The sequence below is a fragment of the Phaseolus vulgaris genome, chromosome 3, assembly GCF_000499845.2.
Source record: "Phaseolus vulgaris cultivar G19833 chromosome 3, P. vulgaris v2.0, whole genome shotgun sequence".
NCBI lineage: Eukaryota > Viridiplantae > Streptophyta > Magnoliopsida > Fabales > Fabaceae > Phaseolus > Phaseolus vulgaris.
In genome coordinates this window covers 42,141,923-42,166,420 of record NC_023757.2, presented here as the reverse complement: position 1 = coordinate 42,166,420, position 24,498 = coordinate 42,141,923, and the positions used below count along the sequence as shown (strand labels likewise).

Here is a 24,498-nt window from a genome sequence, read left to right as displayed (position 1 = left end):
AGTTTTCAAAAGATGTAACTGATGACGTGGAAGCTATCGATGACATGAAAACTTTGTTATTCAACATAGTAAAAATTATTTATTATTTTTATTATAAAGGTAATGTCATAAATTTCATATTTTATTAATATATGAAAACAAAAACAAGATGATGAGAAAAAAATAACAACTATATTATTTAACTAATGACAAAAATTAAATAACAAAAACTCAAACTAAAAATATAATTTGTTTTTAATATTCAATAGATTTAAAAAAATAAGTAAAAAATTCAATTTTTATGAAAAACAAATATAAAATATTCAATTTTTAACTATTAATTGCATTATCTTTAAATTAATTACTATAAAAATTAATTTAAAATATAAAATAGTTAGTTAGTAACTAAATTTGATAGTTAATATTAGATACTAATTTAAAATTAATTTACATTTTTTTATTATTAAAAATTTAATTTAAATAATGATAATTTTTAATTTATAAAATAACATCTAACTTATTTATTTCTAAATTAGTTATTATTTAATTATTTTTTTAATGTAATATTTATAATAATAATAATTTTATAAAATGTGTTACTAGTTGTTTTTTATCAACCTAAATTATAATTAAAATTTATCTAAGATCCTAAAACATAATTCTTAAAATTAATGAGACATTTTTGTTAAAATAAATAGCTTTTATATATTAAATTTATTTTGTCCTGGAGGATAAACACTCCCAAGTGATATTATAATTGTTACGGCGTAAAGACCACGCGACATGCGTCATGGGTCGGTGGGTGGGCTGTGATCAAATAGGCCGATGGACGTCACAACTGGGTTATGGGCCGGTGTTAGATGGACCCACAAACCCAAAAGTTTTAAAAACAAACAAAAGAGTCCACGCACATCTTTAAAAGTTTATGGGTATTTTTATTTTATTTTTAAACTATTTTTTTAATAAAATAAACATTTATTGTACTTTTGAATATGTTTGAGTAAATTTATATTAAAAAATAAAAAATTATATAGAGAAAAATTATCTAATTAAAACTTTTGTTTACAGTACAGAAACCTATGTCGATTTCTCTTTATATAAGAATCACTTAAATAAATAAGTTTATTTCTAAGAGTAAGTTTGTTTTTAACTTCTAAATTTAAAATTAATTTTTAATTTATGTAAATTTATAAAAATATTATTTTTTGACTGTATATTTAAAAAAATTCCGTTAAATATTTTTTATTAGATTAAAAAATTATAAATCATTTATACGACAATATGCTTAAATTTTTGTATTCTTAATATCAAATACTTTATTATATATTTATCTTTCTTTTGAATTTTTATTTTAGTCACATTTAATTTAAAGTCGTTTAAAAATGTTTTTCTAAAATTATAAAAATCGAAAATTAATTTTAAATTTAAGAGATAAAATACAAATTTATCTTAAATTTGAATACTACAAGTATAATTATGGCAAGTCATGTAGTACGGACTATTTTACATATTGATTTAACTTGAATTTATCTAACTTAGTTTTAATTTTGTTTAAATGACAAAGTAAAGATATTATTGTTACTAGCGGAACACAGGTACTAGCGGAACACAGGTACTGACGTAAATATTTTTTTTTATTTTTCAAAAACAATTTCTCTTACTAACATTAAAACATACAAGTAAATAATCAATCTCTTCATTCTCTCCACTCTCGAGTTAAATAATAACAAATAAAATAAATTTTAAAATTAAAAATTATTTTATTAATTTTTAAAATTATACAATATCCAAATAACCAAAATAAATTAATACAATAAATTATTAAGTAAGGATAAAATGGAAAAAAATTAAGAGGAGAGGGGAATTCCCTTTATATATAGCTATAGATTATTAATAAAGAGGTATAGATTATTAATAAAGGGATATGCATATCAAAATTACAAAATTTTGGTTTTAACACTTTTAATGTGAAATATTTGTGTATTTCTTTACAAAGATTATATGTTTTCATGAGAAATACTATTGTTTGGGATAGATAAAATTACAACAAAATTTTTTATTCAAATATTTAAGACAATAAGTATAGCATCATTAAGCCACATGTTTATATTTTATTGATTTCTTAAAAGAAAAACATGCATTATCTTGTATTACCATTTTTCTTGTAGTACGAAATTTGTATTAGAAATTAATTATAATGTATTGCAAGTGTAAATCAACAAAAATAATAGTCTTTAAGCCTAGTTTTTAATGTAATTATAAAACTTTCGATAAAAAAGTAATTATAAAAGTCAATAATATTATTATACAAATAACCGATTAAATAATAATTTTGTAAAAAAATACTATTAATATACTATAACTATTTTTATATATCTTTAAACTGTCGACACTCTGATAATTTAAAAAATAATTTAAAAATAAACTAAGCAAAATGAAAAAGAACCCTTGTAATGTTTTTTTTGGTTGAATTTTCCAATGGATGCTTTCTCACTTTCCTCACTTGTCTAAGTAGACGTGTTATGTGACTTTTAGATACAGTAGATGATATTACACTATTTCATTTTTTTTCTATAATTACATTTCATAGAAGTGTGAAACTATAATACATAATAAAAAAATAGTAATATATATGCTGTGCAAAGAACCAAATTTGAGTAAGAACCCTTGACGTGATGTTGCATGAAAGAGGAACGTATTTTGTTTGTCATGTTCATATTTTATATATATTTTTTAAAATAGTCCAAGTTGTTATTAAATATTACAACTAAAATTATAAAAAAATAATTTATTCAAAATATATTTTAAATTGTCTTTTGTAGACCAAATAAAAGAACCTATTATATATTATCTATAACAACCACACATTGAGATCTAGAATATCCTCATCTTTCAAATGGATTTTAATCCACAAGCGAATTAAATAATTTTATCATAAATATATTTTACTATAGCTGATTTTATATATATATATATATATATTATATTTTATGTACATTACATACCATATACAATCTTTCTTTTAGAGTATAAAATAGGAAAAATGTGAATTACAGTTTATTAAGTATATTTCATCATTGAATGTAGTATTATTTCATAACAAGTGGGCTTACTTAAATAAAAGAAGATAGCCCAAAGTTGTTTTTATTATAAATAAGGTTTCATATGGAAGCAAATTCTTCCTGTATTTTATACACTGTGATATATACACCTTTTAATTTCCAAAATTATTCTTCATTTAAAAATTCTAAAATTATTCTCCAGTATTCCAGGTAAGGGGTTCCTAGAGCATTTTTGTCCTGCAGAGTTCAGATTCAACTGATCGGGTTGGGGGTGCAGGTAGTAATTGCCTCATATGGCCTGGGGGTGCAGGTAGTAATTGCCTCATATGGCCCGAAACTGAGATTCCAAATTATACTAATTGATAGCCCAATAGAAAAAAATGTAACATCGAGTTTTTATAGGACTTACTAATTATTCAACAACAAATTAATACACCATAAATTCATATTATCATAACTTAAAACACTCCAAAAAAATTTATGTTCATTTATATTTTTATTTAAAGTTAATGAGTTTCAAACCAACATTTAATATTTACAAACTCAAGCACTAAATGGACAGGTTATATCATATCGCTCTATTATGATATATTGATTCGCTGTATTATGATATATTGATTTTGGTTTAGTTTCGAAGATCCATAATCAAGAAGAGGCACACATATATAAGCGTGGAACTAGGTTAAAGTAAATAGCATTACAAGAACATCTTAAGACCACACATATCCTTAAATACAAAGGCCTACATATTTGTACTAAACTATAACTTCGGAGAGATGAGCTGAGATACGTTAAGAGAACCTTTCTTGGGGTTGTTAAGGTCTAAGGACACTTAGTTTTGTTGCCATGGGTGGTCATATCAGTGTAGCAAGTCCCACAGAGCTCCCTATTACCAGAAGTACCAGGTGGCACACACTTGCACCTCACACAGCACGTCCCACATGCCCTATGGCACAAGTTTGGCCTTGAATGAACACCACACCTTGTTTTGCACAATCCTCCACAATCTGTGTAAACACCAGACAATTTCTCATCTTATTTTTAAGAACACACAAGTACACATTTGTGTAGGTAGTAATTATTTATGGTGTATTGGTAAGAATGAAAATTGGAAATGGGTATTCCATGTTACAAGACCAAAATAAACCTAACAAAGTGTACAAAGATTACTTTTATTATGCTTACCTATGTCTTGCATTAGTCTTCTGTTCCCATCTCTCACTATCAGCTGGAGAGAATTCCAGTCAAAATATTATAAGTATATTGTTACATCAAGCACATAAGAAAAAAATTAAAGAAGCATTTTTGACTAATATTCTGTCAAGAAAACAAAACATACAGAGTTATCAGGAAAGGGAAGTTCATTTTCTTCTTTTTCTATGTTAACATCGGATGAAACCTGTGTATGAGAAAACAACAACAAAAGAAAGAAGGAAAATGGTCAGTCTTATCTTTACCTAAATGTAAACAAAAAGAACTTGAGTTAAAGAATTGAATATCTGATAGACAAAAGTAATGTTAATTTGTGCACCTTGGCAAGACAAACCAGCAGGAATATCCCCATGAGTAGAAGCTCCCGTAATGCCATTGCTGCAGAAAGTATGCCTGCAAATGCTAAAATCTTTGAATTCAATTGTTAGTGATTTGATCACTTTATGCTAACATTTATATAGGCAAAAGGGTAGTAAAAAAATCATATCTTGCAACTTGAAAATACCAAAATGCCTAAACTCGAGTTTTTTATAACCCTATTTTTGAAGACATTTTAATCTACCAAATGCCAGAAAGAAAAAAACATGTTTTACGTGTCAGTGCCTGCTAGTGGTAGCCAGTTAAGTACACTGTTTCAGTGTACGATTTTTTCATATATATCTTCTTAACTACTATAAATAATGCATTTAGTTTTATGTAATGCTTTTGTATAAAAAATAATGAGAATTATAAAGATTACAGTAGAAGAAAACATGGAACTGGGTTTCCAGTATTTTAGATAATAGTACGTTGCACAACTGTTTTTTTCTTTTATTTGTATCAAGATGCATGTCTCATTTATATGATACCAAAAGCTTGTGGAAATTTGATTGAAGAAAATGTGTTTGTTTGATTTTGCATTGTTTTTAAGAAGTGGGGTAAAAAAATAGTGGAACTTGGTTGAATGCATAGAGATAAATCCAAATTGTTGAGGTGAAATGATGAATTGCATACAGCTGGATGAAGGCTGTAAGCAATGTTATCGGTTTCTCTGCAATCCTTATCCCAATAGTTGGTGAGAACAACAACGATACACTCTGACACTGTTACTTTCTTTCAGTATCAGCACTCACCAAAGGAATAGAGAAACAATTAAATTATTTCATGGGGAAGAGTACCTTGTCTATGAATCCTTTCATCAAACCACAATTCAAAAGGAAAAAAAAAGAAGATTTTACAAAATTATTTCAGTGCAAAACGACTTTAATGCTTTGTTGAGATTAATCCCGTGTTCTTGCCTGTTAACTCTTCACATGAAAGGATTTAAAGCCAAAGTTCAGAAAACGAGGAAAAAAAATGCTAAAAACAATGTAACATTTATCTATAAATGACAATGGAAATATTTTGAACATCGACACATCAAATTTTTAAAATCTAAACCTAAATTGATGTTTTTATTTTAAAATTTTATAAAAAAATTATTTTAACTCTAATTTATATTTTTAAAAACAATAATCTATGTTTCCATGAAAGATGGTGAAATAATAGTTAGTTTATTATTTTTCCATGATAGTGCACCTCCACCCAAAGTAAAAAACATAAGAAACATAACAGTAATTGATTTTGTTTCATAAAAGTATAGTAAATATTAAATATGTATAAATATGAGTAAAGTTGAGTAATAGAGAAGTAGTTGCTACACTTATCATTGCAATTCTTAATGAGTATTCAGATGTGAGAATATGTGAAAGAATTCCTGAAAACCAAGATGGCTTGTGCATGTGTTGGTGAGTGCAGATGTGTGTAAGAATTTTACTCATTCCAATACAATGCACGTGTTTCCATATCACATATTCATGTCATCGTCATAGATCAAGTTTATTTAGAAACTGTCTGTTTATTACTTTATTAATAGAAGTAAGTCAGAAATGAATAAAATTATTTGAAAAATAAAAAGATTTAGGTGTCCTTGTTTGTGCAATTGACGAGTTATCTTAAAGTTAAGATTTAGTGTGTATATTCTTTTATTCTTTATTAGGTTTTTACCCTTTTATTTTCTTTGAAACTTCCTACAACCTAATATATTTTAATTTGTATTTTAAAATGAGTAAAGTGTATTTTGTGTTATTATTTTCAAATTCAGACTTGGAACTAAAGCTCTTGATCCTAAAGGATTATACTTTCCCATTAAATTACTGGCTGCTTTTTTTGCAACTATCTTGACATATATTCATTTGTCACCTTGGTACCTTATTATACTCAAAAAATGGATTCTATTATTCTCTCTATTCAACCACCATTATCATTGCTATTTAAAGTTTCAACTGTTAGGTAATAGTACATGATCCAAATTAATTTTCATGTTTCTTAATAATCACAAAATTAGTTTAAAAAGGTGAAATTTATACTTTATTTATATAATATTATAATTTGGTCATATCTTAATCTAGGTTTTTATAATATTACTTTCATTCTACTGTGATTTTACCTTATTATTCTTTTTTAAAAAATTCATTGACCGATGTTCAACATTTCAATAGGGTATTTACTTTTTCTTCCCAATTCACCACCCTAGTTAGATTACATCTGTATTAGGATTAATTTATTTCACATGCTATGTCCATTAATTAGTCAATCACACACTCATTTGAAAACAGTGATTTTGAATACTTTAGCTATGCAGTACATTTGATTTCATTTCCAATAATGAAGTAAATCTGTCCTACTGTGAATTTTTTAATTACTCATTGAATGGATATTGGTGCAAATCAATAATGAAGGATTGTGAATAGATACAATGCTTCAAAATATCTGAATATGCATTGAAAAATGTAATATATTACTCATGGTGTAGATAATATTTATTAAGAGTTATTTTTAGTAAAATTATACTAATAAAAGACATACTTATTAGTGTTTTTAATCTGTGTAAAAATACCTTAAAAATTTGTCATCTAATAATTTTTCGGGTTCTTTTCACTTCATCATTCACCCTTCATCTACTATGTTAGGCAGGAAATTTGATGTCATTTCATCCTTAATTTCATTTTTAAGTGTTTTTAATCAGTCCTTAGAATCAAGTAAGCTTTGAAAAGGTATTTTGGCCAAGAAGATGTCTTGCTGGTTGAGAAAGAGTCAAAATGTTCTGATGAAGTAATGCGAAATGAGTTTTACTGTGTTAATTTCTACTTCTATCGATGATGTTTTCAGGGACTTACTGATAAGGGTTTCTAGATTTCGTCATGTAATTTTATTCTCATATTAAGAGGAAAAAAATTTCCATGAGCCTCAGTGTATCCTTATCTAATTGAGTTTAATTTAAAAACAATACTGTTAATGGAAAAAAAATATATCACCTTCAAATTATTTAGAAATCACTATAATTTGTTTTATCATTTAACTCAAGCTTCGATTACTCTTTTCTTTTTCCAAGATAAACTTGGTAGGTCTAAAATGGAAAGGGTAAGAGCAGCATGAATGGTAGGTCTAAAATGGAAAGGGTAAATACAATTTTTCCTTGTATCAAATTAAGGCATGTGCAATGGCAGAATACAATGAACTCAGGTTTCTCCCATCTTTACTTCTGTGAAAGCATGCCTCAGAATAAAAGCTAATACCCTTCTAAACAAAACTGGTCAAATGTTTACCTACCAATTTACTCTAATCATGTACCATTAGACGGGTGCTAATTAATGGTTTACAAAGATGCCATACATTGCATTTATTTTTTGTATAATGAAATTTTCACTTATCCTTTCTGATCCTAAAAGAACTCCTTTAAACATGGTATCATACGATGAGCCATAACCCACAATAACCAGCCATGCTGCATGATCTTCTTCTGCATGTAGTGGCATCAACTCCACAATCTTCATCGGTCAAACACCTGAAGTCACTACGAGCATCAGGGATATGGCAAGCACTCTCAATATGTTGACCTGACTTTAAATTCAAAGCAGGGCATACTTGCAGAGACATTGAGCTGATTCGACTCACTCTTGGTTGCCTCTGCACAGTAAGATAAATATTCAATTTTAGGAGTTTTGTGTATTTTGAGCACCACTCAACTTGTTGAAAGTCTTGTTTTCTTTTCCAAGAAAACAAAAATCAATAAAAATACTTCTATATTCTATTTTTTAGTGACAGCTAAGAACATTCTAAGATTATTTTTTCAGCATCATGTGCAAATGAAACGGAAAAAACATAAAAAAAAATGTGTTGTTTTGGGAAAGTTGTATATAAAGGCCATCAACTTGACCTATATGCAAAATGCCATCCAGAACTCTAAAATTGTTTGAACAAGTCCTAAACTACAACAATTTTCATCCACCTGCGATGAAGTTACTTCGGAAGAGTTCAATAATAACAATATTTTTATCCACTAGATGAGACCAACAAGGTTATATCACACGATGTCATTTGACCCAGGTGAAAACTAATTCTCAGGAATATTAATTGTTATGAAATCCTTATAATTATTTCCTCCAATATTGTTGATCTCTATTACGAACTTTTGCGTAGGATCAAGTCACAGTCTAAACATGGAAGAATCATTCTTACAACCGATGCTGAAACCAAGAGGCAGACTCATCCTTCATAGGATTCCTACTAGTTTTTTTTAATAAAACTCATACTAGGCATCAGTAAGAAATATACCATACAAAGAAGAAAAAAAGTTCAAAATATGAGGATCAAACAAGATCCATGTGAGAAAGATACAAAACACTCCGAGAAAGAAAACTAAACTAAGCAAAATATTGGGAGTTGAAACCTGTTGTGAAAGAAATCTAACGTAGAATTCCTACTAGACTAACACAAGTTTTTCTGAAAATTTATCATGATAATATTCCAATCAGACTTTCCTTTTAAAAAGACTACAAAGATATCCCAAATTAATAAGATAAAAACTAACGATTATCCTAATTAATAAAATAAAAAACAAAGATCCGTAATTAGTAGGACCATATCAAACAAATATCCTAATTAATAAAATTATAATTGAATTTTTTCTTAATAAAAAATAATAATTCTAAGGATCTTAAATCAGGGATTCTATTATAATGTGCAGATCTTATCAATATAGGGAAAGATAAGGAAACAAATACACTGAAACAATTTAAGATTTAAATAAAGAGATACAGTACAATAGTCCTAATAATTGGTCCACATTAATCTCCTTCTACCCACTTTTCATAAGACTGCAATCCAAACAATCTACTCTCATTTATGCTTCCACTAATCTTCGCACGTTCAAACCTCCTTTACCAATTTTTCTGCTATTTATCATCAGGGGTTATCCAATATCTCCTTGTATTCAATCATTATGTATCTTGTCCATTTTTGTGTAACCACATATCTATCTTAACACACTCCTTCCTACTACTCCTTTTTTTTTCTTATCCCTTTAAAGCTCAACATTGACTGCCATAGAGTATAGCTGGTCACATTAACAGTATAATAAAAGTTACCATTGAGTTTGGTAACTACTATGTAGTCGCAAATAAATCCCAGTATTTTTCTGTGTCAACAACAACCCAACTTGTATCCTATGTGATGTCTTCATTAATTTTCCAAACATTCAGTGATTTTAAACCTACGAACTTAAATTTAGACCTGTAGTATAACATTTTCCGAAACATCCTCTTGTTTCGAATTAAAATTGTATCGCATATATTCCGTCTTACTCCTACTCAAGCAAAAATTCTTTGATTTCAATGTTTATCACCAAAACTCAAGTTTAGAGTTAATCTCTTCCCTAGATTTCTCAATCAAAACTATAAGCATGCATTTAGAGATACTGATAGCATTTTTTAAGCCAGCCCCTATGTGCCGCTATCTCGTACAGGCTATCAACAAACAGAACCGATCGAAGCTTTGATTGGATAAATTTCTTTATAAGTACTTTTAAAAGAAAAGTATCAAGAAAAAATGAAATGAAATCCATTAGCTAAAATTAACTTGGGTAAAAACTAATTTGTAGAAGTTCTCATACTAGCTTGTCTATAAGATGATGTTTTAATTTATGCATAAGCTAATTTTACCTTATGAACAAGTTTATTTCATTTTTACTTACTATTTTCTTCTTCTAGAAATGTTTATGGAGAATCTAAGCAGACTCCAACTAACTCTAACTGCAAGTATATTAATTATACAGAAGAGTACAGCTCGCATGAGATGTAACAAAAGGTTTTCATTAAATTCAAGAAAAGTTGTCAAGATAAAACTTCAATTCTGATAGGAGAGAGAGCACAAAAAATACTTATATAACTGCATCTAAGTTTTGTCCTTCTGTCCTAAGTCCTTTTTTTCTTTTTTTGAAGTATGAAGTTTAAAAATTAGATAAAAGTATATTTTAAAGGATAGATTTATAAATGATCAGGATGGAGGCTAAGATTTTACCAAATCACTCGTTAGTTAGAGTACCCAACAGCAGGTGGATGGAAGGATCTAATGAAGCAATTGTTATGGTTTAGGGACCAATTGGGACGACTTTAAAGGTTCATGGAGGCGTTTTGCAAATGATGGAAAATTTAGGAGATTTATACACACTTTTTCAATTTATCTATACAAGCACTTCAGTAAATTGCAAAAATACCTTCACAAAAGTCCAATTAGTTGGAACATAAGCTTGTGGAAGCTCTTCATGCCAATTGCTGAGTACTGGAAGAGGATGACCTTCAGTTGTAAATACATAATTATTCTCATGTACAAACGAATCGTCAAATAGAAGATATAAATATTTGCACCTGAAGAAAACACAGCATCGCTAATCAGAAAATCTCAAATAGAATAATCATTTGAGAAAAAATTCCATTTGTTTTTTTTTTGTTTCATAATTTTTAACTTTTGCATTATACAAAGAGGAAGAAAAGGTCTCACGTTTCAGCAAGAAAAAAACTATGCTGATGATCTTCCAACTGCATAGTTGTCACATCCTTAATGCTTGCAAACCCACCTTCAACTTTGGTGTATAAATTAATGGAATTGACTATTGATTCACCAACTTCCATATACCATGGATCTGAAATTAATAAAGTTTGATTATATCACCATTGGTCAGGTAGGATTCTCTTTATTGATGTTATAGAGATTAAATTTAAAAGATAATATATTTAATAAAATTGAATAATTGTGATACTGATATGATGTTGTGTTGATAGAAAATACGAAGATAATACTCATTTTTATACTAAAGTTCTAGGTTAAGCAAGTACTAATGTATTACAGCATGAACAAACCTAGCTCCCAGATTATTTGACTAAAATGTTGCTATATGCTAATATAGCTATCCTGTTAAATTTAGAGTTTGAGAGACCCTTTTTATCATTGAAAAAAGTATTTACATGTGCACCAATCTTTTTAATAGCACACTATTTTAGAAGCAGACGAACCTGATGCCTAAATATCAACAAACTTAAAATAAAAAGATGGAAGAACTATCAGACCTTTAGTGGCTTGATATAAGTAGAAGGTTGACTCAGCCAATTCAGGACGTAAGGGATAATATTTTTCAGTAGGATGAATCATCTGGTGGTCCAGCAAATACCTTTTACACGGATTTATGATTGAATGTGATACATATATTATATAGTACTGTAAGAACAAAAACCTGATGACAGATTGATGGCAAAATACAAAGAGGCGGTAATGTTATAATGAAACTAGCAAAATCAGAAAATACCTCTCTGGTAGCACTCCGTATCTCTTCCACACATGGAAGAACTCACGGTGAGATGAATTAGCAGCACTAAGATCCCCAATAAGAACCTGCTTTCAATAAGTCATATGCAATTACAAACTCAGAAAGATATCAAACCTAATTTTTAAGTGAGTAAAATTCAAAGTCAGCTACTAGCCTGTAGGCCAGGCCAAAATGCTTGAAGGCTCGTAAGCTGCCAATAAGTTGCTCTTCCAGTCCTCATATCAGCTTCATGGTACCTGCATTAGGCCAACCAGTCCAGGTTACAACTGTTTATCACATTCTCCCATGATGGGAGTCCCATCAGCATCTTTCAAGTACATCATAAAAGTAGTGTTTTAGACAGCATAAACAAAAAATAAAGACTTTCTTAGCAAGTGTGATACCAAGAACCGTGTCTGAAATATTTTTGCACGGCAACATAAGCAGAGTGAAACATTTTCCAAAAGTCCTCCTTCCCAAAAAGGATATGGGCTTTGAGTAGATACTCATAGAAGGAATCAACCCCTAAAATAATCCAGGAAAATAAAATCCAACAAAAGAAACATCAAGGCAAGTCATTAGCATTTGAAAGTTTAGAATAACAAATTATAAAATACTTTCAACAGACAATAAACATATAAATTATATGTTGCATTATCCAATGAACTGAACTATAGAGAATATCCCAGTTCTGGTTCAGGGTCAGAGTTAACCTACCAGCTCCAATTCCTGATGAATATTCAATCCATTGCCCAGTTGCCACGTCCAGTGTGGTTCCAAATAATTTTAATGAGCTCTGCATACTCCATAGCTTGCGAAGAGCTCGTAAAGCTACTGATTCGTATATGGGGTCACCAGTCATTTTTGATAAAGCACCCATTTCAAGAATAAGAGAACCTGCACAAATATGGAAAATTAGAAGCACCTTAAACCATTTCACTATACCCTAGTCTTAAAATACTAAGCTAGACCTCTCACCACACCCTGAAGTACTTGTTTCTGTAGTCTCATTCTCCATTACTCCATACTGTGTACAGAATATTTTGCATTGGTGCAGAGTTATATATCATTCCAAAAGAGCACAAAGAAAGCTTAAAAATACAACAGGCTACAATTTGTAATTTTTTATGTCTAAATATTTGAAGCAACATGGTTCAAGTACAAGATCAACATCTTATAATCTACAAGTCTTTGATGTGTGTATGGGGGGGGATCACATACTCCATGAGCAAATCTTGCCAAACTAATTCCATTCAACAATTCTTTATCAACATTAAATGATTCAACAGTTCGATTTAAGGTTCTCTTTAAGTCCACAGAATTCTTTGCAATCTCAAAACTAATTATTACTCTATCAATAAAAGTAAATCTAGAAGGGTTGAATATCTATCCATCTATTATTGCCTTTAGTTGCATCATGTCATTGTCCCAGCTTGTGATTTGGCACAGAAATGTAAAAGTTAACCGTTTTTATTCCACCAGAATCAATGGAATCAAGAAAAAAGAGATATAACCTAATGCTCTTTTTTATGCTAATATATTAGGGACAAGATCATGATGTGCCGTACACCTATTACACCCAGCCTAACAACATTCCTAACATGGTTGGACTCAAAATTCTGTGAAATAAAGCTTATAAAGCTCTTAGTTCGTTAAAAATAATTACATTTAACACAGAAAATAATTTTAAAATAAGAGTTCATAAACCAGATGGCTGAAGAGAAGAGACGACATAAAAAATGAAGCATCCCAAAAAAACAGTTGACTGCTGAAGAGATAACAAAATAAGCACCGAAATAATCATTGCCATGGAAACATAACATAAAAAGAATGATGTACAATCAGAAGATATGGTTGGACTGTTGCATCGCCAAGGAGAAGAGACTTTGCAAGAAAGATGTACAAGAGGAAACATCATTAAAAATATTCAAAGTGGGTCCCAAGCTTTTTCAAATTTATCAGAACAGATTTGGAAGCTTTAAACAACATGAATAACCTCAAACTAAAGTCAGAAAAGCAAAAAACTTTGAAAAGTGTGACAGCATGGGAACCGCTTGACCTGTCTCGAATGGGCTTGAAAATGGCTCATAAAATGTCAATCAACAGCACTACCAGAGCCAAACAGTGGCGTGAACATTGTAAGTAGATGTCATGCAAGTATATGCATAAACACAATAAGTCAATTCATGCAGAAATATAAACAGAAAGACAAAACAAGGCCAAACAAACATGGATGGAATAGAATAACACACAGCACCAAAACTAAATGGACAAAAACAGAGACAAAAATGGCCACCACACACAACAGAGACAAGGTCAAACAGCCTGTTCGAGTGATGGAACCAAAACACAATGGGTTGTGGTAGAACCAAATACAGAAGACAAGCTGATCTGTGGAGTGAGGATTACTGAATAGTGGACTGGTGCAGTTTCATGCCAGAACATTGGTAGAGGTCAATGGAGAGGGGTGGCATTCATGGATGGGCTGACTAACGTGAAAATTCATAAACCCCGCTCCCCCTCCTCAAAGTGGCTAATGTTGAATCCAATTATGGGCTCAACTTGTTGACTTGACAATGGGAAGAACAATATCTAGTGACAGCAGCTGCAGTGGACAGCAGAAAACAAGCTGAAAATGTAACATGGACATCAAAACATAACTTCAATTTTTTGTCCACGTCGATTAAAGATAAAACCAAACTATTATCTCACCAAACTGGTTTTGTAAGGCTTAAATTCTAGTTTCTTATGACAGTATCAGAGTCATTCAAAACTTATCCTAATCAAGTTTGTTGGATTAATCGTGTCATCCACTATCGAGTTCCCCCTAGTCTCATGCTCGAGATGTCTAGTCCTCGGCTTGAGGGTGTGTGTTAAAGAGCCCACATCGAGTAAAGATACGACTAAATTATAAATAGGTACAGATGTCACCTTATTAAGCCGGTTTTGTAAGATTGGATTACACTTAAATACTATTTTCTTAAGAAATAGTAATAATGCAAAGAACTGTTGATTACAGGATTAATATTACCATACTTATCTTCAAACATTCAAAAGCTTACAAACCCAATTAAATGAAAATAACTTGTAAGCTGAGTCCTTGCCCTCTAAATAAAATATTTACAGAATGAAGGACTTTGAATGCTTTATGTATACCTTTAAGTTAATCCATGCATACGGCAATGCAGTAGGCGTATTAAAGGCTGGTAGAAAGCGTTTCCCTAAATCTTCAGCCAGAACTAGCAGCTGATTGTTGTAAGCCCCTTGAAACAACTTCTTTGAAGAATCAGATGCAAGTAAATGAGCTGAGACAAGTCCTCCCAGAACTCTTATGTTGCACTGAATGATTACAATCAAGTGGTAGGTAAACACGTTATAGTGTTTCAAAATTGAAGTGTTTAGAATAAATATTTTTCAATATCATTCAGCAGAAATTAAAGCAATGCCCTTTTCAAAATTTGAGCAAAGTGACATCATGTCACACAAAACTCTAGACTCGAGAATTTCAACCAAATTGAAATATATACCTCAAAAAGATTTATGCGTGCATCGACATCAAATGTCAGATTTTCTGATAGCCAAAGCACTGCCCTCTCAAATTCAGTGCTATTTCCCATAATAACAAGGCTAATAAAAAAAAAGGAAAATAAATAAATATATATGTATGTATGTATATCAGTTTCCACTTCAACAAGATAGACAAAATGAACTCATAATAAATAGGACAAATTGAATGAAAACAGAATTACATAAACTAACAACTTATATACCTAGACAGCGATTCAATAAGTGTAAGGGCAGAGCCATGATAGTCTTGAGGCAAGTGTTCAAGCTGCAGTAGTAAACAGTTATTTCCACAGTTTTCTGACTGATTTTCTTCTTCCGTTCTTAAATAGAGATATCATTACCTTCAAATTCCCCAACTCACTTAGGGAGTTGGTGAAAGTTTTAGAGAGAGGTTTAAGCTCATCATGCTGCAAAAATATAACAATCTTAACATTGCACACTATTGTATGTCAATAAAAAAAAATAACGGCATAAAGCAACATTAACTGACCGGAAAGGCATAAGTCATATAGTTGTCATATGCGTGGTAAAACCTACGGACAAAAAGTGTCATAAACCAACAACATTAATAAATATCTGTTCGTCAGAGAAGAAAACATTACCCAGCCTACTTCAAAAATTACTTATGGCAATTCCTACCACTTTCATTGCCTCTGTAAAACTCATTATGAGTATAATTCAAGGATCGAAGTTGCAGAACACATAAAACAATCAATAAGTTCAATACACCTTGTATTTAGCTAGGAAAACTTAAGACTCGTTTCGTATAATGTGTTTTCCCCATACCTAACTCAGAAACTTGGACGCATGAGCTAAACAGTGCCGAGAAAGAGATGTATAGGTAAAATTGAAATGTTAAAAAGACTACGGAATGGGAAGGTGATATTTACATACATATTGCGAACTTTCTCTTTCATGCGTTTTCTCTTGGCAGCCGAAGGAGATTGTGATTGGGATATGGAGAGGTCGGAAAGTACGAGGAAAAGAAGAAGAAGAAGACATGTTGTGTAATGACGAGGAGGAAACATGGGATTTTGAGGACTTCGGTTTGAAACAAAAGGGAAAGAAGAGTGGCGGATTATGGTATGCTGTCGCAGTGAACGAGAGAGGACCCGGTAAGATCTGATCAATGCTTCATTTTTTGGATTTCCGTATCCCTTGTTCCACTTCTGTCAAAATACAGTACATACATGTGTGTATATATTATTTTAAAAGAATTACATTGATAAAAAAATCTTCAAATAAAGAAATAAATAATAATATTCTCTTTTATCATTACTATTACTTTAAAGAAATATACACATTTTTTATAACTATTTTAGTGTTATTTTTTAATTAAAATTTTCATCTTTCAATAATTAGAATAATTCTTATTTAATGCAATCTCATAATTTATCTATTCTATTTAAAAGAAACTACATAACTTTTCCACTTTAAAAGGTAATTTTCTTATATACTGTGTTAAATCAGTTTTATAAAATTATTTATATATATACATGCGGAATGCATTCACTGGTATTTATTAATGTTTTCAACGTTTAAAAAATGTTATTTTAAAAATTAAAAATATCGTTACTATTTTTATTTAAAAATTATTGCAATAATAATTTATCACTCAGTTGATAATGGCAATGTTACACGTCACCGTTGATCTGACAAAATCTTGTGTGTTCTACATGTACACGTGTGTCCATATCAGCCATTTGAATATATGTAAAGTTATATAATTATGTAATTACAATAAAAATCAGTAGAGAAGGCATGCTCGGATAAAATTGTTTTTTTGAGGGAAAATTCTATTTATAGATGACAAAAGCTGCTTCTAAATATTTTTAATGTTTTATAAATTATCAAAGTAATTTTATCATTATAACTGAAGTTAGAAAATTATAATTAAAAATTATAACATTTTTTAAGTTAAATTCACTTATTATTTTATCCTTGACAATTATCTATTTCGATAAATATTTAAAACAATAAATAATTTAATATCCATTTTCTGAAATTTATTATAAAAATGTATTTTTTAGACAATACATAAGAAATAAATTATTTCAAATTACCTTTCTTTTCCTCTAACATATCTAAATATAATAGTGAAGTTCTCTCACTAAAATCTCTATATATTTCTGTCAAATCTTCATTCATCTGGACATTTTTTTTCCTTTTTACTTCTAACCTTCTGAATTTTCTTTTTATATTAATTTGAAAATTTGAACTTCTTTTGAAATTTAAATGAAATCATTATATCTAATATGTGTTATTAGATTAAAAAAAATTACTTTCCCTCAAATTAGAGAAATGTAATATTATGGGTTAAAGCAACGTAATATAATGAAATATAAATTAATTTTTTAAGCTACATAAATCTTATGGACTTATCTATTTTATTAAAACTTCAAAATTAATGGTTATATTGATAACTATTTTTGTAGAAAGTTATCAAAAGTGATATTTTACAAAATTTAACACCGAATGTCAACTGTATAACATTTTTTTTATGAATACTTACACATTTAATAATTTTTGTATATCCAACAAGTGGTTTGTTGGTTATTTATCGGATATTGTTTGAGATAGTCAAGTTTTAGATAGTTTATACATAGGAAAACTTGTACTTACATCTTTTGATGTTACATTAAATAATATTTATATCATCTCTAGTTTTAAAATACATATTTTTTAATAAAAGGATATTCAATTCTTCTATATTCTTAATAAAATAATACATATGAAAAATAACATTGCTTAAAATATAAAAAAATTATAAACAAAAATTTCAAAAATTTTAATAAATAAAATAATAGAGATAAGTATCACTATATTGAAAAACTAATAACTAAAAACATAAAGAACATGGGTATAATTTAATAAAAATAGAATGAAAGCAAATATTCATTTAAAAAGTATACGAAATAAATGTGATTTTATCAAAATATAAAAATGATTAATAACCATTTTAAAATTAGAAAATTTTAGATGTCATTTTAGTAATAAATAACTACTCTTGACTCTGCATATCATATACTATATTAGAATTTTCAACTAGCATCCTTCAGGATAAAACCGTCTTTTACTATACTTTACTTTATTTTATTTATTCTAGTGACCTGAGTTTACCATAAAAATTGTCAATCTTTTCTGTGAAGGAATTGATAATTCATGGTATTTAAACTCAAAATCCACAGGCTTTTGATCACAAAGACATAAATTAAAAGTACAAACTTGACATATTCACTGAAAAAATAAATAAAATATATTGACCCAACCTGCTAAAAACTCAAACCAGGAAAAATTGTTTACATGCACATCAATGTAACCATATAATTAAGATTCATCTGCTTCTCATCAACTAATTACGGCTTAAATTTTTTATTTCTAAAAATCAAATAATATACTTTATAAATCAGTTATACTATAAAAAAAACAAAAAGAATTGTAGATGTCATTGGGGATGAGGGTAGAATAGAAAGTAGACTATTTTAATATTATATATAATATCAATATTAATAGCACAAACTAGCTGGTTGTAATGGGACCATCTTAGAACAACTCCAATACCTGTTAATTAAGATGACGAACTGGTTTCTTTAAAAAAAAAAACCACATTGAAAGAGGTTTATGTACCACTTGAGTATCTTCTCCTTAAAGAGAGGTTCCTTGTGCACGAAACTATTTCTTCGTCATAAAAGATTATTTCTTGAAGTGTCAACTTCTTACTATTGGAGTAAAGGATATAAATGTGAGTTTCTTCGAGTTTCTTATTAGTAAAACGATGTATTGATTTCTTATGAGAGATGTGACACTACAGAGACAAAAAATTTAATGTACTAAGAAACTCAAATAGGTTTCTTTCTCCCATTGGAGATGCCCTTATACGCAACTCACTAAGTAAGCCTGCAGGTTTAATGTCCATTAAGAGAGATTCAAACAATGTTCCATTTTCCAGCAAGATCCCTTCCACAAGATTAAAAAGGGAAAAACTTTAGACAATATAATCCCTGCAAGTACATCATAAACTAGCACACAGTGTTGGGCATTCTTTCATGTAATATTAAACTTGTTCCTTTGCCTAACAGCCTAAGTCTAAACTACTAGTATTCTATATAGTTAGAATATTAGTTTGAGAACCAAAAATTGAAAATAATTAGTTTGCCCAATTCAAAGTTTAATCTGACTCTTTACAATAATTCAGTAAAGGACAGGACTTATCGTTACCTTTCTTTCCTTGCTGGTTACCCTTTTTACTGGAGCATTTGCGGCAAAGCTTTCCGTGAGTGAACATAAGGCAATTTAGATCAAACTTAAGTTCATTTGGTATCCTTTGGTTTAGATGAAGATACGACTTATTTCTGTCTGCAACAGATGGTACCCAACCCATGGTTTTTGAAATCTCAAATATCTGCATAAATATTCAACTAAATCAAGTCTTCTAAATATGAGTAAACAGTAAAAGATGAATCATGCTTACGTGAGTGTCCACTGGAAAATCATCTTGCTGAAGATTGAACATCAACACACAAGCCACCTACAATCAACCCCGCAATTTAGAGAAACCAACACAAAGGGGGAAAGGGCAAATAAATGTGTTCAATTGAGTTTACAGATTTCCACATGATGTTGTTTACTTACTGGGCGAGGATGTAATCAAATACAATCATCATTGATGTGTTATTAACACAAAAAATTATCCAACGAATAACACAAGCCATACTTAATCCACCGCAAGTATAAACCATCCTGTACTCTTACAAAGATCTGAATGCCTACATACCACGATATCTAAAAAAGAATGGGAAACAGTGAAAACTTTTCCTCATTTCAACTAGAGGATAATCCTCCTCATAAAACAGATTAAAGAAAACAGTGACCCCGGGGAAACTTCTTTATATTTCAACCAAATAAGAAATATGGTGACAGAAAGCTTATCATTTGACCCCAATGGGCAAAGACAGAAGAGGGAATTCAGTGTGAAACCTACTAGCTATTGCCCTGACCATTAGTAGCAATCACATAACGTCCAAATCAAGCTTGTTCTCCCCTAAATAATAAGCCTATCTAATATCTCAAAGCACTTGAATTTAGTGTGTTAGAGTGGCCTGTAGGACCAATTGCCTTCTCTAGTTCTCTCTCTATATACTGAAACTGCTTTGTATTATCTCTCTACATTGTCCGTGTTATCTCTGTTCTAGAGTTCATATACCACCTATAGTTGCTAAAACATGGTCACACATGCATGCACGTGAAAAATAATTTTACTGTGACATTGACTTACTCGAGCTCCACTAGACCGAGGCTCTTAATAAGTCAACAAATAGAAAATCAACATTATTGATAAAGCAAACCAGCACAATGGATGTTTATAATTTTTTCAAGGTTGCCACTTCTTTTGCAGATAAAATGTTTAGTATAGATATGTTGAGATCAATTGAAAATTTTGGATCATGAGAAAAGAACAAAGAACTGAAATAAGCATAAAATTGAAAATAGACCAAGAACAGAAAACTGACTGCGACGGAAACAACATCATGTACCAGAATTCACATTTTTATCAAATTAAAACAGAAGTATCTCACCTTTCACAAGGATTCAAGGCACCGTTTGAGGATTTTTTTTTAAAAGAATTAAAGGAAAAGATTCTGATACTCAATTTCCAAAATATATGGTATATTGAAAAAGGTGCATTTTAAGAACTATCAAAGATTTATATATAACCAGGCATGAAATATTGTACGCGGTCACAAGGTGGCTTGATCTACATAAATCTAAACATAAAGTCACGCATATCAAAAGCAATTCGTATTCCCAGGTCCTAACAAATGTACAGATGACTAAAACGGGATGTTATAAACAACCCAAAACAGCCAACATAAGTACCCTGAGGCCAAATAGTTTTAACAGAGCTGCAAAGTGTTGAGATTTTTAATGCTTGAATATCAGGTGAATAACTGCAAAATGAAGAGGCAAGTAGAACTGCTAAAGAAAAAGAATAATACTGTTTTGGGACCAATTCCTTTGAAAAGGGATAGCTCAGCCTTAGCTTCATCGACGGACAAATCACGCAAATACTCCAGACACAATTGACCTCTTCTTTCGCGCAAACAACGCAGCATGTTCTTAATGCAGGAAGCCTTGGTCGGGGCTAGACCTCCGCATCGAATGGCATTCTCCACGTCCTTGGACTCAGCACCGAAAACCTTCAACACAGAAAACGGCATCGTTTAAAACCCAACAGAAAAAACAAGACTGAAGCGAGCGATTACAAACGATTACGTTTGATACGCACATGTTCCCATGTGGGGAAAGAGGATTTGAGAGAAACGAAGGCCTTCTGGGAATTGGCCTCAGTGGTGTTCTGCGAGAGGACGGTTCGGACCAAACCGTCGAGAACGGGCTCGGGTGACTCCGGTTGCACCGCGTCATTGAGTGGTTGGAGTTTGCGGTACTTGGCGAGTTCCGGGGGAATGCCGTGTAGGGCTAAGAGAGTGTCTCGTACGGCTTCGCATTCTTCCGGGGTGGGTCGAGCGTGGGATGGGAATGGATCTTTCACATTGCCGGTTCGGGTTGGGCCGCCACGAACCGGTTTCGGTTTTCGCTCTTCAGCGCGCTGCACCAGCTGCTTCCTCTTCCGCTTCTTTTCCATTCTCTTCTTTCTTCCCTCCCTCTCTCGGTGATTTTTTGTGTGCAGTCTCTGTTATTTTTACCTTCTTCACCGCTCCTTGCTAATTTTTTAATGAATAAAGTTTATGTGAAACTCTAAAAGTAAAAAATAATTATTTTATAATATTTTTAAAAAAATATTATATTATAATAAAATAATACTATTTTTAAATGTCAACTAAAACAAATTTGAAAAAAAATTGCAACTTTCTTAAATAAGTCACAACTATAAAACCTTTACCCTTTGTTTGGATGCCACCCGAGTTTAATATACGGGTCGAATTTATGATACATAAGTTGTTCTATGATCAACTTTTTTTTCTGCAAAATTAGTGATAAACTTTTGGTTGAATAAGCTATAACTAAATTACTTGCTTAGATTTATTTTTTAAGTGAATGTTTCTTTAAAACAAATCTAAATTTTACTTAATAACTAACTCTTTTAGATCACATTTTAATGGAATTTCTTCAACTTGAAAGTCTTGAATACTTTCACTGTTGATATTCTAAGCAAAAATAATTTTGGTGCATCAATTCTATTTGTGTTTACAATTTCGTATGAAAAAAGTGAAACTTTAGAGATAAAAAACAAGAGCATAATCAGTCAACTAAATCAATTCATTTAGTAAATGTGCTGTAGAAACATGGTATTTGATAGGAAAAATATTAAAATAATCTAAAATTAATTAATTCAATTAAATTGAAATTTGTGTTTGGTGAAATGCAATACACCATTTATTATCTTTGTAATTATGGCTGTGTAACTTATGTACTAAATATTTCTACTGATACAACTAGGATTGCTCTTCCTACTGAAATTCAAGTCTCTTCATCCATTATAATCTCCGACGTTCTAATCTTTCATGTCAAACCCTTACTTACCACTAATTGGTATCAATTTTGCAGGTATTCGTTATCTTCTTGACAATTTTCTTTCATATAATCGTCTCTCTCCTTCTTTTCATCATTATATCATGTCCATTTCATCTGTATGTGAACCAAAGTCATACAATGAAGCTTCCAAGTTTGATCGTTGACTTAAAACTAGTGAGATGTTCTTCACTACCATATTATTTTTATATAATACTATCTTTTCAAGAGTTTAAACAATTTTTTTAGTTTTATAATTAAAGTAATATAATTGAAATTCTTTCTTACTTTATATGAGCATACAAGAACTTCTCAAAATTGGTGTATGTTGTCGCGGCTCTACTTTTTTTGGCAATATGTTGTTCTCTCCTCTCCTTTAATTTAATTTAAAAAAATGAAAAACAAAATAAAATTATCATATTTATAACAGAAAAATGCTGCCTTTATTTAATTGGAAGGAGTAAGGTTTGAATATTTTGGAGAACAATATTCAAATTTTGTTTCAAGTTTTACAATAATTTCTTAAGAGATCATACAATTAACTGAACATAGTATATTAAATAGGTTAGGTAAATAATTTTTAAAAGATAAGATACTTAAAAAAGTTATAATAATTTTCTGAGATTGCATAATTGTTGCTTATATGTTTAAAAGTAGGTTTATTAATTAATTTAACGGTCTTTTATAAAGTAGATTTTTTAGTAGACTTTTAGAGCATGTCAGAATTTCAAAAAGGAAAACATTAAAGAAGCTTGTATATATCATAAATTTGAAAACTATACGTTAATTTCGAGCCTTGTATAAAACATAATTCTAAACTCGTTTTCGCTCTTGATTTTATTTTGGTCTATCATACGATGAATGAAATATTAATCCGATTTATTACCATGAAAATTATAGCATTTTATTTTTCAACTTCATATATGCATTAAATTTAACTATTACATATGTAAGTGTATCATGGTTTATTTAACAGGTTAGAAATTAAGTTCTTAGGGTTAACTGTGTTCTTATTCTTCTGTATATATTTAATAAATGGTAATTTTACTTCTTCCTTCACAAACCACGGAAACTTGTTTAGCTGTCATGTTGCAGGGTGAAGGATTCATTCAATCATAATGGGTGCCACCATTAGTTATGTTTTGCGTTGCTTCCATTTTTATATTTTTAACCTAAGAAAATTTTGTTTTCTCTCTTTTATCTGTGAACAAAATTATCCAAACGTGAAGTAAGAAATGAATAGATATTTGCAGCATTTTAATTTACGATTAAGAACGTACCTAAAAAATAATAATGTAATACATGTATTTAATTTCAGATGTTTTCTTTCTGACTTAACGATGACTCTCAGGACTTCACCTCCGTCCGAGCATGCGTATCGTCATTGATGAATTGCATTTTATATATACATATATACATATATATTCACGTACATGCTAGAGAGAGAAATCTGTGTAGGTCGTTGTGTTCATGAGAAAGATGTGATTG

General features: G+C 30.1%; 3 protein-coding genes across 5 annotated transcripts; all 3 read right to left on the bottom strand.

The window, feature by feature from the left end:
* Positions 1 to 3,703: 3,703 nt before the first annotated feature.
* LOC137807837 (snakin-2-like) lies at positions 3,704 to 4,883 on the bottom strand. The gene is made up of 4 exons (XM_068608659.1): positions 4,573 to 4,883; positions 4,381 to 4,440; positions 4,227 to 4,269; positions 3,704 to 4,048 (listed from the first exon to the last, which is right to left on the bottom strand). Exons 1-4 carry the CDS (start codon positions 4,627 to 4,629, stop codon positions 3,864 to 3,866), a joined length of 345 nt encoding a protein of 114 aa, XP_068464760.1. The 5' UTR covers positions 4,630 to 4,883; the 3' UTR covers positions 3,704 to 3,863.
* A 2,850-nt stretch (positions 4,884 to 7,733) lies between these two features.
* On the bottom strand, positions 7,734 to 16,647 carry LOC137807835 (alpha-mannosidase I MNS5). 2 transcript variants are annotated; one of them, XM_068608655.1, is made up of 15 exons: positions 16,375 to 16,647; positions 15,971 to 16,013; positions 15,822 to 15,887; positions 15,684 to 15,745; positions 15,441 to 15,540; positions 15,070 to 15,252; positions 12,892 to 12,940; positions 12,631 to 12,810; positions 12,318 to 12,438; positions 12,089 to 12,170; positions 11,914 to 11,999; positions 11,678 to 11,778; positions 11,112 to 11,253; positions 10,828 to 10,978; positions 7,734 to 8,240 (listed from the first exon to the last, which is right to left on the bottom strand). In XM_068608655.1, exons 1-15 carry the CDS (start codon positions 16,506 to 16,508, stop codon positions 8,022 to 8,024), a joined length of 1,719 nt encoding a protein of 572 aa, XP_068464756.1. In that variant the 5' UTR covers positions 16,509 to 16,647; the 3' UTR covers positions 7,734 to 8,021. The 2 variants fall into 2 exon arrangements, with proteins under 2 accessions (XP_068464756.1, XP_068464757.1); XM_068608656.1 differs by having other exon boundaries at positions 10,828 to 10,907.
* A 2,576-nt stretch (positions 16,648 to 19,223) lies between these two features.
* Positions 19,224 to 22,199, bottom strand: LOC137807836 (putative DNA glycosylase At3g47830). 2 transcript variants are annotated; one of them, XM_068608657.1, is made up of 5 exons: positions 21,767 to 22,199; positions 21,477 to 21,677; positions 19,952 to 20,008; positions 19,699 to 19,882; positions 19,224 to 19,437 (listed from the first exon to the last, which is right to left on the bottom strand). In XM_068608657.1, exons 1-5 carry the CDS (start codon positions 22,121 to 22,123, stop codon positions 19,286 to 19,288), a joined length of 951 nt encoding a protein of 316 aa, XP_068464758.1. In that variant the 5' UTR covers positions 22,124 to 22,199; the 3' UTR covers positions 19,224 to 19,285. The 2 variants fall into 2 exon arrangements, with proteins under 2 accessions (XP_068464758.1, XP_068464759.1); XM_068608658.1 differs by lacking the exon at positions 19,224 to 19,437 and having other exon boundaries at positions 19,603 to 19,882.
* Positions 22,200 to 24,498: the final 2,299 nt, after the last annotated feature.